The sequence below is a fragment of the Gadus morhua genome, chromosome 14, assembly GCF_902167405.1.
Source record: "Gadus morhua chromosome 14, gadMor3.0, whole genome shotgun sequence".
Classification (NCBI taxonomy): Eukaryota; Metazoa; Chordata; class Actinopteri; order Gadiformes; family Gadidae; genus Gadus; species Gadus morhua.
In genome coordinates this window covers 28,182,414-28,194,913 of record NC_044061.1, presented here as the reverse complement: position 1 = coordinate 28,194,913, position 12,500 = coordinate 28,182,414, and the positions used below count along the sequence as shown (strand labels likewise).

The 12,500-nt window shown below is 52.7% G+C and overlaps 1 protein-coding gene across 1 annotated transcript in view; it reads right to left on the bottom strand.

Annotated features, from left to right (window-relative positions):
- cdh8 (cadherin 8) overlaps positions 1–12,500 on the bottom strand; it is a gene marked incomplete at its 3' end in the record, with an annotated part of 76,364 nt that overhangs the window by 62,659 nt on the left and 1,205 nt on the right. The window contains 1 exon segment of the mRNA XM_030378081.1: positions 10,381–10,969. Coding sequence (XP_030233941.1) covers positions 10,381–10,641 — 261 coding nt within the window.

Below are 12,500 nucleotides of genomic sequence, written 5' to 3'. Positions count from 1 at the left end.
CCGACACACACACTCTCACTGGGGAGCGGGTTACGGCCCCCCATACACACATTCACTCACACCACAGACACACACATACTAATACACACACACAACACACACAAACACCACACACACACACTCTTTCACACACTCACACATTCACTGGGGAGCTAGCGTGTGTGCTGTTATCCTCCCCAACACACACACACACACACACACACACACACACACACACACACACACACACACACACACACACACACACACACACACACACACACACACACACACACACACACACACATACTCACTCACACACTCACACACACACATACAAACTCAAACACACACACCCAACAATTATCACTCAAACACACACAAACTAAATCACTAACAAACTCAAACACACACACTCACAAACTCAAAGACACACACAAACTGAAATACACACACACACACACTCACACACACTCCTTCACGCCCCCCCCCCCCATCTTTCCCACGCAGGGCCAATTAGCAGGTCTCCGATAATGATAATGTTTTGATCTGAATAATCAGAAGCTCATTTAGCGCTTAAGAGCCGCAGAGGCGACCACGTGTTCACGGCTCGGGCCGGGGGCCAGACCCCCGTGTCACCACGCAGCCTACCCCCCCCCCCACCCCGACGCGCGCGTCACAAGGTCCTCACTCCTCCCTGCTCTCCCACCCGGTGTCTAAGCCAATATTTTACGTTCAAATTCAGGAATTATTCAGGCATCATTGAAGGCGTGTTGATTTGCATGTGATTTTAAGCGCTTCAGAATTAAATCTCATCCAATTGAGGCTGAATCCTCTGACTGAACCTGTTCAGCAGTGGAAGACTGAGAGTTGCGTCGTTTGAGGTCAAACTCTTCCTCTTCTCCTCGTATTCCATCAACTCATCAATTCAAAATGGAGTCAAGGTGCCTGATTATTAGACCATCGATGGCTTTCACCTGGGCAGGATCTGTCCAGAGCCACGCCCACTCTAACCAGAGAAAGAGAGGCAGGGGAGAGTGAGGGAGGGAGAAAGAAAGACAGAGAGAGAGAGAGAGAGAGAGAGAGAGAGAGAGAGAGAGAGAGAGAGAGAGAGAGAGAGAGAGAGAGAGAGAGAGAGAGAGAGAGAGAGAGAGAGAGAGAGAGAGAGAGACAGAGAGAGAGAGAGAGAGAGAGAGAGAGAGAGAGAGAGAGAGAGGGAGAGGGAGAGGGGGAGAGAGAGAGAGAGAGAGAGAGAGAGGGAGAGAGAGAGAGAGAGAGAGAGAGAGAGAGGGAGAGGGAGAGAGAGAGAGAGAGAGAGAGAGAGAGAGAGAGAGAGAGAGAGAGAGAGAGAGAGAGAGAGAGAGAGAGAGAGGGAGACAGAGAGAGAGTGAGAGAGAGAAGAGTGAGAGAGAGAAAGGGCAGAGGGAATGAGGACAAAGCAAACCCATTTCTAGAGGTTGCAGGCGACAACAAAGAAGATAATGGAAACGACAAAGAGAGAGAGAGCGAGAGAAAGAGATAGAAGAGGGAAAACCCTTTATAGCTTTTCCAATGCCCCCTGAAACACCCACACACACCCACACACACAGACGCAAACAAAGACGCACACACACACAGACACACTTGGGCTACCCGGCCGATGCTCCCTCACCAGGGCAGGCTTACCACGTGGCGAGCGTTCAGGGCGGAGTCATTAAGGGGCCGTCCTCGTTGGTCCCAGAGGGTAGAGCAGGGACATGAGGCGGCCCCTGGGAGCCCCCCTCATGAACACACGCATAATGACGGGTGGGGTTGGGGGTTGGAAGCTGGAGGCTGGGGGCTATAAAGGCTGGGGACTGGAGGCTGGAAGCACGAGGCTGGGGGCTATAAAGGCTTGGGGCTGGAGGCTGGGGGCTATAAAGGTTGGAGGCTGGGGGCTGGGGGATTGGGGCTGGAGGCTGGGGGTGGGAGGCTGGAGGCTGGAGGCTGGGGGCTGGGGGCTGGGGGCTGGGGGCTGGGGGGGCTGGGGGCGGTAGGCTGGAGGCTGGGGGCTGGGGGCTGGAGGCTGGAGGCTGGGGGCTGGGGGGGGCTGTTGTCTCACTCTCCATTATTAACACGGGATCCGGCTCTTTGAGAGGGCTGGGATGGCCGGTTTAGAGAGCAGAGGGGGGGTGGGGTCGGACACTGAGCGGAGCAGACAGCCGCGCCCCCGGCACAAGGCAAAGGTTATGGCGGGGGAAATAGAAACAAAAGGTTTGGACGGGAGACGGCTCGAATACAGAATGAAGAAAGAGAATAATCAAAAGCAAGTGAAGAGTCACTGATCGAGGCTGAGCCCTTCTATTCATCTACATTTTCAAAGAGAAATACCTTGTGCTTTATGTGAATGAATGAAATTGTTCTCCAGTAATTATGTATGAATACACCCTTGAAACACATCATCAACCTCCCAGTGTGCGTATTGATATGCTCCGTGTTTCCCAGGCTGTTTACAGGCTGTTTACAGGCTGTAAACAGGTTGCAGACTGCTGCACTGCTGCTGAAATGCACTCAGCTTCTACCCTTTCTGTGTCATTTCAGACCATAACCCTTCAGTGATTTGTGTTACTGTAAGCAAACGCACAAACGCACATACACACTCATAGACGGCGCACTCACAATCACACACACACACATAGAAACGCACACACAGACATACACACGCACCATGAGGCCCAGCATGGAAAGCAGGACAGCACTGACAACCACGGCCAGAGACAACTGTCAAAACCTTTGAGGGAAACACTGATGTGATGCCACAGCTCCATCAGAGCCCTGCTGCACCTCTGTTTACCACCAAGACACACCAGGACACACTGACACACACCAGGACACACTGACACACACCAGGACACTGAGACTCACCAGGACACACTGACAAACACCAGGACACACTGACAAACACCAGGACACACTGACACACACCAGGACACTGACACACCAGGAATCACTGAGACACACACCAAGACAAACTACAGTGTTGTCCTACACACAACAGGACACACTGAGGCTACAGAGAGAGAGAGTCTGGAGGGGAGAATGAACTTTGATAGAGACAGAAAGAGAAAGAGAGAGAGAGGAAAAGAGGAGGACACAGAGAGAAAGAGGGAGAGAGACAGAGAAAGAGAGGCTGTGCCCTGCATGGAGCAGAGTGGTTGTGGTCTGGGGCTGTTATCTTTAAAAGCCCTTGTGCCATCGGTGATGTACTATAGACATGAAAAGGTGAGCCGGGAACCGACCACAGAGAGTGGGGAGAGAGAGGGAGGCAGAGAGAGGGACAGAGAGGGGGAGAGGGAGAGGCAGAGCGAGAGAGAGGGAGAGGGAGGGAAAGAGAGGGGGAGAGAGGGAGGCAGAGAGAGAAGCAGAGAGAGGAAGAGAGAGGGAGGCAGAGATAGGGAGGGACGGAGAAGACAATGTGGAATACATGTTTTATTTAATCAAACTTTAATCGAACCTTCCTGGGCCTGATGTGCAAAGGAGCTCAGGTCAGACTGGAGACCGTGAGACAAGGGAATATTTGGAAGGTCTCCACAACAACACAGCCTCCACCAAGAGCCTCCCCCAGTGGGAGCCAACTAAAGGATTTCCCCCACAACCAAGCGCTGGTACCCTTGAGCTCCCAAACTCAGACTCTCACACAAACACAAACACACGTACACTAAGTCAACACAACCTGAATGTGGTTCAGTTTGGGCTACATTTCCAGCCTTATTATTCCCAAGACGCCATTTATAATTTCCATCTCACCGTAGCGATCAATCACTGACAGTAATTTGTCTAATAACCTCATTAACACTCGGGTGCTGTCCATCAATCACCACAGAGCCCCAACCAAACAGAGGGCCCACTACGGTCCTCAGAGGAACCCCTGCTCCTCCTCCTGCAGGAAACAGCCTCAACGCTCCTCCTCCTCTTCTCCAGAGAGGAGGAGGAGGAGGAGCGAGTACAAGCCTCAAAGCTCCTCCACCTGTTAGGGTGCCTGTAAGTGTGCATTTGTGTGTGTGTGTGTGTGTGTGTGTGTGTGTGTGTGTGTGTGTGTGTGTGTGTGTGTGTGTGTGTGTGTGTGTGTGTGTGTGTGTGTGTGTGTGTGTGTGTGTTTGTGTGTGTGTGTGTGTGTGTGTGTGTGTGTGTGTGTGTGTGTGTGTGTGTGTGTGTGTGTGTGTGTGTTTAAACAACACAGCCTCCTAGCAGCACACCCTGTTGCCGGTAGCCGAAGCACACGTTAACAATGTCACCCTGGAGGGGGGCTTACAGGGGAGGGTCCCCTTAATCACCACACACACGGCTACTCACAACCACACACTCACAGACAAACACTCACAGACACACAATCAACCACACACGTACTCAACCACACACACACACACACACACACTCAACCAAACACACTCGCAGACAAACGCACACATGAGATCAAAAGAGCCAGGAATACAACTATGTGTCAGAGGGTGAGCGAGAGAGAGAGAGAGAGAGAGAGAGAGAGAGAGAGAGAGAGAGAGAGAGAGAGAGAGAGAGAGAGAGAGAGAGAGAGAGAGAGAGAGAGAGAGAGAGAGAGAGGGAGAAAGAGGGAGTAAGGGAGAGAGAGAGGGAGGGCAAGAGTCAGGTTGAGAGGGAGGGAGAGGGAGATAGAGAGGGAGAGAGACAGGGAGGAGGGTAGTGCATGGCACTGGAGCAGTAGTAAACGACATCAGTATTTATAGACTGCATGTTTCCGTCGAGGAGGAGAGAGAACCAGAGCCCGGAACGCAATGAACGCAGATAAGACTTCATACTGCGGTCCCGTAGTGGCTGCCCACTGTTCAGAGGATGGCCATCGTCGCGTTAACAGGCGCCGCCGCCCCCCACCGCCCCCCTCCGTCCTCTCTGCCCACACACACACTTTGGGATCGTTAATGGTCGCCTGATTGATTTTAGAGGCGCTCACATGTAAGAGGTGCTTATAATTGTTTTGACCTCAGATCCAAACTAAATTTAGTTTTATCACATTGATTTGTGAAACAGTACACCAGTACATGTGAGTGTACAAGTGCATTTGGGTTTGGAAAATACAATTCTTATCCGTACCTTTATATATAAATCCATCGAGTCGTAAAGACAGCCGAAGGTACAGATTGCAGAGGAGTTTTTACATGTTTGAGATATGGATTATGCAACCGACGCTGTTGGTTCTGGGATTCTGTTGAAACAGAGGCACCGTCAGTAATACTGGAGAATATCGCCCCTGCATCTGGCAGCTCGGCGGCCCTGCTAACACTTCCTCTACCCTCACACCGAGTCCTCCTCTGGCCCGGCGTGCAGCTGCTCTAAATGTTTCCCTTCCATCCCGTTCGCACACACACTCACATGATGCATCCATTCCTCTCTGCAGAATATATAATCAAAGCTGTCTTTTCCCCTCCTGTGTTGCTGTCAGTCCCTACAATCTTATGGTTTATTCTGACTTGATGAATATTAATGAGTGGATTATCCATTCTCTTTGTTCGGAAAACACACACACATAATACTGTAGGACATAAAAGTTTTGGATAAAAAGATGAGATCTTTCTATGGATTTCCACTTCAAGGCTGTCGAGCCGTTCCATCAGCATCACTTGGAGAGAACAACACGGCTAAGCGATAGCCGGGTGGAGAGGGAGCTGTGTCACGAGGCTTTGATATTCTCCAGTGCACCTCCAACCCAGCTCGCTATCAGCTCCGTCTTCAAAGCCAACATCCTGCATTTCCACGACAAATTGTGTGCCGTGTTCGTTTTGTAATGTTATTTCTGTTTGGTTGTTGTTGTTTTGATCCAGCGAATCTGTTTCTTATTCACCATCCGATGACTGAGAGGAGGGGAGCGGCGAGGAACAAAGATCCTCCTGGCAGCGATAAACCACTCCGAGTACCGGGGCTTACTGAAATAAACATGGTGTTATGACAGCACCACCGTAGCGTACATGTGACTCATGCAGGTATGCACCTGTGTGCGTGTACTCAATCTATGTATAGCTAAAGGCAACATAATAATGTGCGCACAATATTGAGCTTTGTCTCTGAAAGCAGGTATCTCAGCAGCATAAACACCCTGAGTCCGACGGCCTGCCTGTAAGAACAACACCCCTCAGGGGTTCCCTGTCCCCCGGCCCCCCGCCCGCTCCTCACGGCTCCGTCGTGACGGCTGCACAGACCCCCGCTCGCCCTCCAGGCCTGAGTCCCTAATCCTCCGATCCGTTCCAACGCAGCGTGTCGTTTTCTGAGGCTACAGCGGAGCGACAGGCTTTCACAGCTGTCTCTCTGGCTCTGCTCTAACAGGTACGCCCGCTCCTCCACCCTCACTCCCTCTCTCCCCCCCGCCCTTCCCCCGCCCTCCCACGCCCTTCCCCCGCCTTCCCCCTCCCTGCTGTCGGCGTGGATGGAGGGGGTGAGAGCAGGGGGAGGGGAGATTTGAGGGAGGGGGTGAGGGTGGGGGTGAGGGCAGGGGTGAGGGCAGGGGTGAGGGCAGAGGTGAGGGTGGGGGTGGGGGGCAAGCTGCTGTCCCAGGTTATGGCCACACCTCTCACTCAGATACCACAATAACCTCCACCCACACCACCACCACCACCACCACCATCCACACCATCACCACCATCACCACCACCACCACCACCTCCGACATCACCATCCCCACCACCAACACTACCCCCACAAGAACCACAACCACCATCACACCCATCATTACAACCACCATCACACCCATCATTACAACCATCATTACCACCATCATTACCACCACCACCACCACCAGCAACACCACCACCGCCACCACCACCGCCACCACCACCGCCATCACCACAACCGCCACCACAACCCCCGCCACCACCCCCGCCACCACCACCACCACCACCACCACCACCACCACCACCATACATTACCACCACAACCCCCACCACCACCACCATCACCACCACCACCACCACCACCACCATCACCACCACCACCACCACCACCATCACCACCACCGCCACCACCACCGCCACCACCACCACCACCACCACCATACATTACCACCACAACCCCCACCACCACCACCATCACCACCACCACCACCACAACCCCCACCGCCACCACCACCACAACCCCCACCCCCACCACCACCACCATCACCACCACCACCACCAAAACCACCACCACCACCACCACCACCACCACCTCCACCACAGCCTCCGGCATCAACACTACCCCACAAGAACCCTCACCACCTACACCCCCATCATTACAACCATCATTACCACCACCAGCACCACCATCTCTAAAACCATACACCACTACCACCATCACCATAACCAGCAGCACCACCGCCTCCACCACCTCCATCACCACCCCCACCACCATCAACACCACCTACACCACAACCATCAAAATCAGCACTAACTACATCACCACACCACCATCAGCACCACCTACACCACCACCACCACCATCACCACCATCATTACCACCACCACCATCATTACAACCACTACCATACACCCCCACCACCACCCCCTTGTCACCCCCTTGACAGCCCCAGCGCCTTGTATGCTAACAGACTTTTAGAGACAGAAACATGGTCTGTCTCTCTCTGCGCCCACCATCCATGTCCTGTTTCTCTCCCTGTAATCTGTAGTCTCGCTCTCTCTGCCTCTCTATTTCCCTCTCTCTCTCTCTCTATGTATCCTCTGTCTCACCCTCTCTCTCTCTGCCTCTCTATTTCCCTCTCTCTCTCTGCCTCTCTATTTCCCTCTCTCTCCCTCTCTCTCTATGTATCCTCTGTCTCCCTCTCTCTCTCTCTGCCACTCTATTTCCTCTCTCTCTCTCTCTCTCTCTCTCTCTCTCTCTCTCTCTCTCTCTCTCTCTCTCTCTCTCTCTCTCTCTCTCCTACCCCCCCTCTCTCTCTCTCTCTCTCTCTCTCTCTCTCTCTCTCTCTCTCTCTCTCTCTCTCTCTCTCTCTCTCTCTCTCTCTTCCTCTCTCTCTCTCTCTCTCTCTCTCTCTCTCTCTCTCTCTCTCTCTCTCTCTCTCTCTCTCTCTCTCTCTCTATCTCTCTCTCTCTCTGCTCTCTCCCTCTCTGATGTCTGGTGTGAGAGAGGTGGTGCAGAGATAAGACAGGAGAGGCATGTATAATTAAACTACACGGTATTGAGCTATAAAAGCCATAGAATGGAATGGCTCCAGCGACGGCCTGGGGATCCTAGATAATCGGCCCACCGACGCCATCGCACTTTCCTCCCACCTCAAGGAGACAGCGAGAGGGAAGAGACGGGAATCACACTCTCACAGCCGGAGATCTGCCAGGCGCATTTCAATCAAACCACCCCCTCCCACACACTCATTCATTCATTTTTTAATTAAGTGGGGAAGGGGAAGAGAGAAGGAGAGACAAAGAGAAAGAGAGCGATAAAGAGAGAGACTCCAATGAACACTGGGCCATCTCGTCCAACGTGGCGTTATCTTTCCTTGGCCAGCCTCTGTCCAGAGCACTTAACCTTGCGGTGGTCACGACCCTTCCTCTCAGCGCCTCTTCCAAACCCTCGGTGTCCGACACACACACTGCGCTGCGACCAGATGAGCATCTCTCCCCTCCCTGTGACATGGCACTCCAGTCAATCGTGTTGCATTAAGCAATTACTCTGCCCTGGAGATGAGCGGCCTGCCACAGAATACCAACTACACACCGTCACCTCACTGCTTTGGGAAACGGCCTAAGGTGACACCAGCACACGAGAACGCACACCGCGAACGCACACCGTGAATGCACACCGCAAACGCACGCTACGGACGCACACAGCGAACGCACTACGCAAACGCACACCGCTAATAACCACAGCGCACACACACAGCCAACGTACACAGCAAACGCACACGGCGAAGCTACACGGCGATCACACACAGCAGCGGGCCGTCTGGCGGTCTGACAGGAAGCCGCGGCGGCAGCCACGGAGAACGTCTAATTGACTTAAAATATTAATGCATCGCTTAACGGTGTTGTTGGGTTCATACAGTGTTTGGAAAACACAGGATAGGAATCCCAGGAGGCAGCGAGAGTATAACGGATGTACCCGTTGATAGGGGGGGGGGGGAGGGGAGAGATAGAGGTTGTCCTCGGGGGATTCAAACCCCTGTTCACCAGCACGGGCTCATTGGGTTGTTGTTGTTGTTTACTATAAACATGAGAGTCCCGGGCTAGGGGGAGGAGGGTACGGTGGCGATTCAGGAAAGGACGGTGATAACGTACGCAGAGACTTTCCTGCTCTCTGAAACCATGAGGTCATCAGACCCCTGTCTGTTCCCCGCTGTCTGTACTGTCTGTACTGTCTGTACCCCGCTGTCTGTTCCCCAATGTCTGTACCCCACTGTCTGTACCCCGCTGTCTGTACTGTATGTACCCCACTGTCTGTACTGTCTGTACCCCACTGTCTGTACTGTCTGTACTGTCTGTACCCCACTGTCTGTACTGTCTGTACCCCACTGTCTATACTGTCTGTACCCCACTGACTGTACCCCACTGTCTGTAATGTCTGTACCCCACTGTCTGTACCCCACTGTCTGTAATGTCTGTACCCCACTGTCTGTACCCCACTGTCTGTACCCCACTGTCTGTACCCCACTGTCAGTACCCCACTGTCTGTACCCCACTGTCTGTACCCCACTGTCTGTACCCCACTGACTGTACCCCACTGTCTGTACCCCAATTTCTGTACCCCACTGTCTGTACTGTCTGTACCCTTCTGTCTGTAGGGGGAGGGAGGAAGGAAACACAGACAGGAGACCATCCACGCCGAGAGGTTCAGAGCGTTTGGAGGGGGACGAAGCGATGCCGCAGTAGAGAAGGAGGAGGAAGAGAGGTCATATTTGGGCGGAGGTTTAGGAAAAAGGGTTTTAACGGTCATATATCAGCATTTCATGATGGGCAAGCCCCAAAAAAAAAAAGTGCAAACGCACACGCACACACACACTCACACGCACACACTCCCGCACACACACCCACACATGCACACACACACGCACACACACACAAATGCACGCATATACACACATCCAGGCACCGACACACACACACACACACACACACAGTAGACACACACACAAATGCACACACCCACACACACACACGCGTTCACACACAAACAAACACACACACACGCACACCCACACACACAAATACACATACAGACACACACACACACACACACACACACACACACACACACACACACACACACACACACACACACACACACATACACACAAAAATACACATACACACACACACACACAGATCCCACCCCAACCACAGCGGAGGGTGGATAGACCCAGCGCGTTCATACGGCTGACTTAATGTTTCCACACGATAAGCTTAGTATAAGGCTGAGGATCGCGGCACTCACCCTGCCAACCAGGATGGGATCGGGTCCAGAGAATTCCTCCAGCACAAACATTTGGTTCCACACCCAGCCTCTCTTGGCCCGGCTCAGTAATGCTCGTCCGTCGCCAAGACGGCCGGGCATCACGTGGCTCCCAGTCCGCACGCCTCCAGACGTCCCCGCCACGCCGGGCGCCATTGGGGGAAAACAAGTAATCCACAGCAGCAGCACGGGCATCCACATGGCCAGCAGCCGCCACGACCAGCGCCGCGACTCACCCACCATCTTCTGCAGAGCGCTGCTTCTTCTGATGGGCAGAGAGTTGGTTGTCTCTCTCTCTCTCTCTCTCTCTCTCTCTCTCTCTTTCTCTCCCTCTCTCTCTCTCTCTCTCTCGCTCTCTCTCTCTCCCCGTCCCTGGTGTCTCTCTCTCTGCAGACGGACAGCTCTCTCTCAGAGGACCAGGGGGTTCCTGTTGTCCTGGTTCTGCTCAGTGCTCACGTTGCCGTGAAGGTCACTGGTGTGTCTGCTGGGCCTCCATGCCGGGTGGAGCGGGTGGAGGAGTTGGAGGAGCTCAGCTCGGCTTCCATTTGGTGTTTACTCCGTCCGGGAAGACCTTAGGAAAGGGGAGCGATCACAGTTAGTTTGATTGTTTGTTTCCCCGGTCTGTCAGGGAGCTGTCAGAGGGGTGGAGGAGTGAGTGGGGCTGGGGTGGGGATGGAGGGGTGGGGGAGGTGGTGGGGTGGGTGGGTGTGGTGGAGGGGCAGTTGGGGCTGGAGTTGTGGGTCTGCCGATGGGGTCGGAGGGTTTAGTGGGGGTGGTGGTGGAGGGGTGGTTGGGTGGGGTTTGAGGTGGGTTCTAGTTCGAGTCGGAGATAAGACAATATCCCTAGAACCCGGCCGGGGTTGAACCAATCAGACTGGAGGGGCCGACCCCGTCAGCCAAGAGGGTCCCAGAGCAGAGATAAACCACAAAGCGGCAGTAGGAGCAGCAGAGAACCACCTGGCAGGTCTGGTGTCCGACAGGAGGACATGATGTTCCCGTCCTGCGCCACGCGGAGCAGCCGGCTAACGACCTCACCGCCGTGTTGTTCCATCAGAACAAGGACAACATGACAGCTCAACCAGCGCGGACCACGTGTTATTCAGCGAGCCGTCCAAGATCCACGCATCTCTAATCTGGAGTTGTAGGGATTATTGAACACAGATTTCCCTCCCCCGACATGTTTTCTGTGATTAATGTTGTTTTATTAGATAACAAAAAAAACGCATTTCCATTTTTAAAGCTTTGCTTTTCAGCAAATGTTGTGAGGCTCATGAGGAGCGGCTCTGACCGGCGGCGTCTGGACCATCCCCACGTCAGTCTCCCTGGTCTGCGGTCAAACGCCTGGGCAGTCAGAAGCCTGGGTCTGACGCCTTGGTCGACACTCAGATACCTGGGTCTGCAATAGACAACTGGGTCTGGGTCGGGCATCAGTCGTGTAGGTCGGCCGGAGAGTCGTTTGGGTCGGCGTGACACCCATCTATCAATCTATGATCAAAATGTATCCGAAACATTTTCACCATTTATACATTTGACCACCAAAAGCATGGTGGTCAAAGAGACAACCAAAGCATTGGTTATATTAAATTCAAATATTCAATTATTCACATTACCCATGTGATGTTTATATTGTATTTCTACCACCATAATTCTGGGGAAAATTATTAATATTTATTGATGCTGTTACTAGTATGCCTATATATTAGGCGTCTTAACATAGAACCACTAACGCTACAATATGACTCTTGACATTAAATATTGGATATTTTGTGGTACCTGTTGAACCCAATTATCAACTCTGTCGTCACGTTACAAAGCAGTAACATATCGAGTGTTTACACCAATCAAAGCGAAGAGGCCCAGCGAGCCTCAGAGCCTCGGAGGAGGACGTCTCCCTAGTACCTGATCTCCACGAGCGCATTGTTCTCACCTGACGCTCAGGCGCATTGTTAACTTTTACCCTTCAACGCATAATAAATTATTATCATTTTATTGTAATTAATTGCTCATAAAACGCAGGACCTAACCAAGGGTAAAAATTAAAACCTCAAAATTACAGGAGAAGACAAAATAATGATTCTTATAAATTGATAAAGAATAATTAT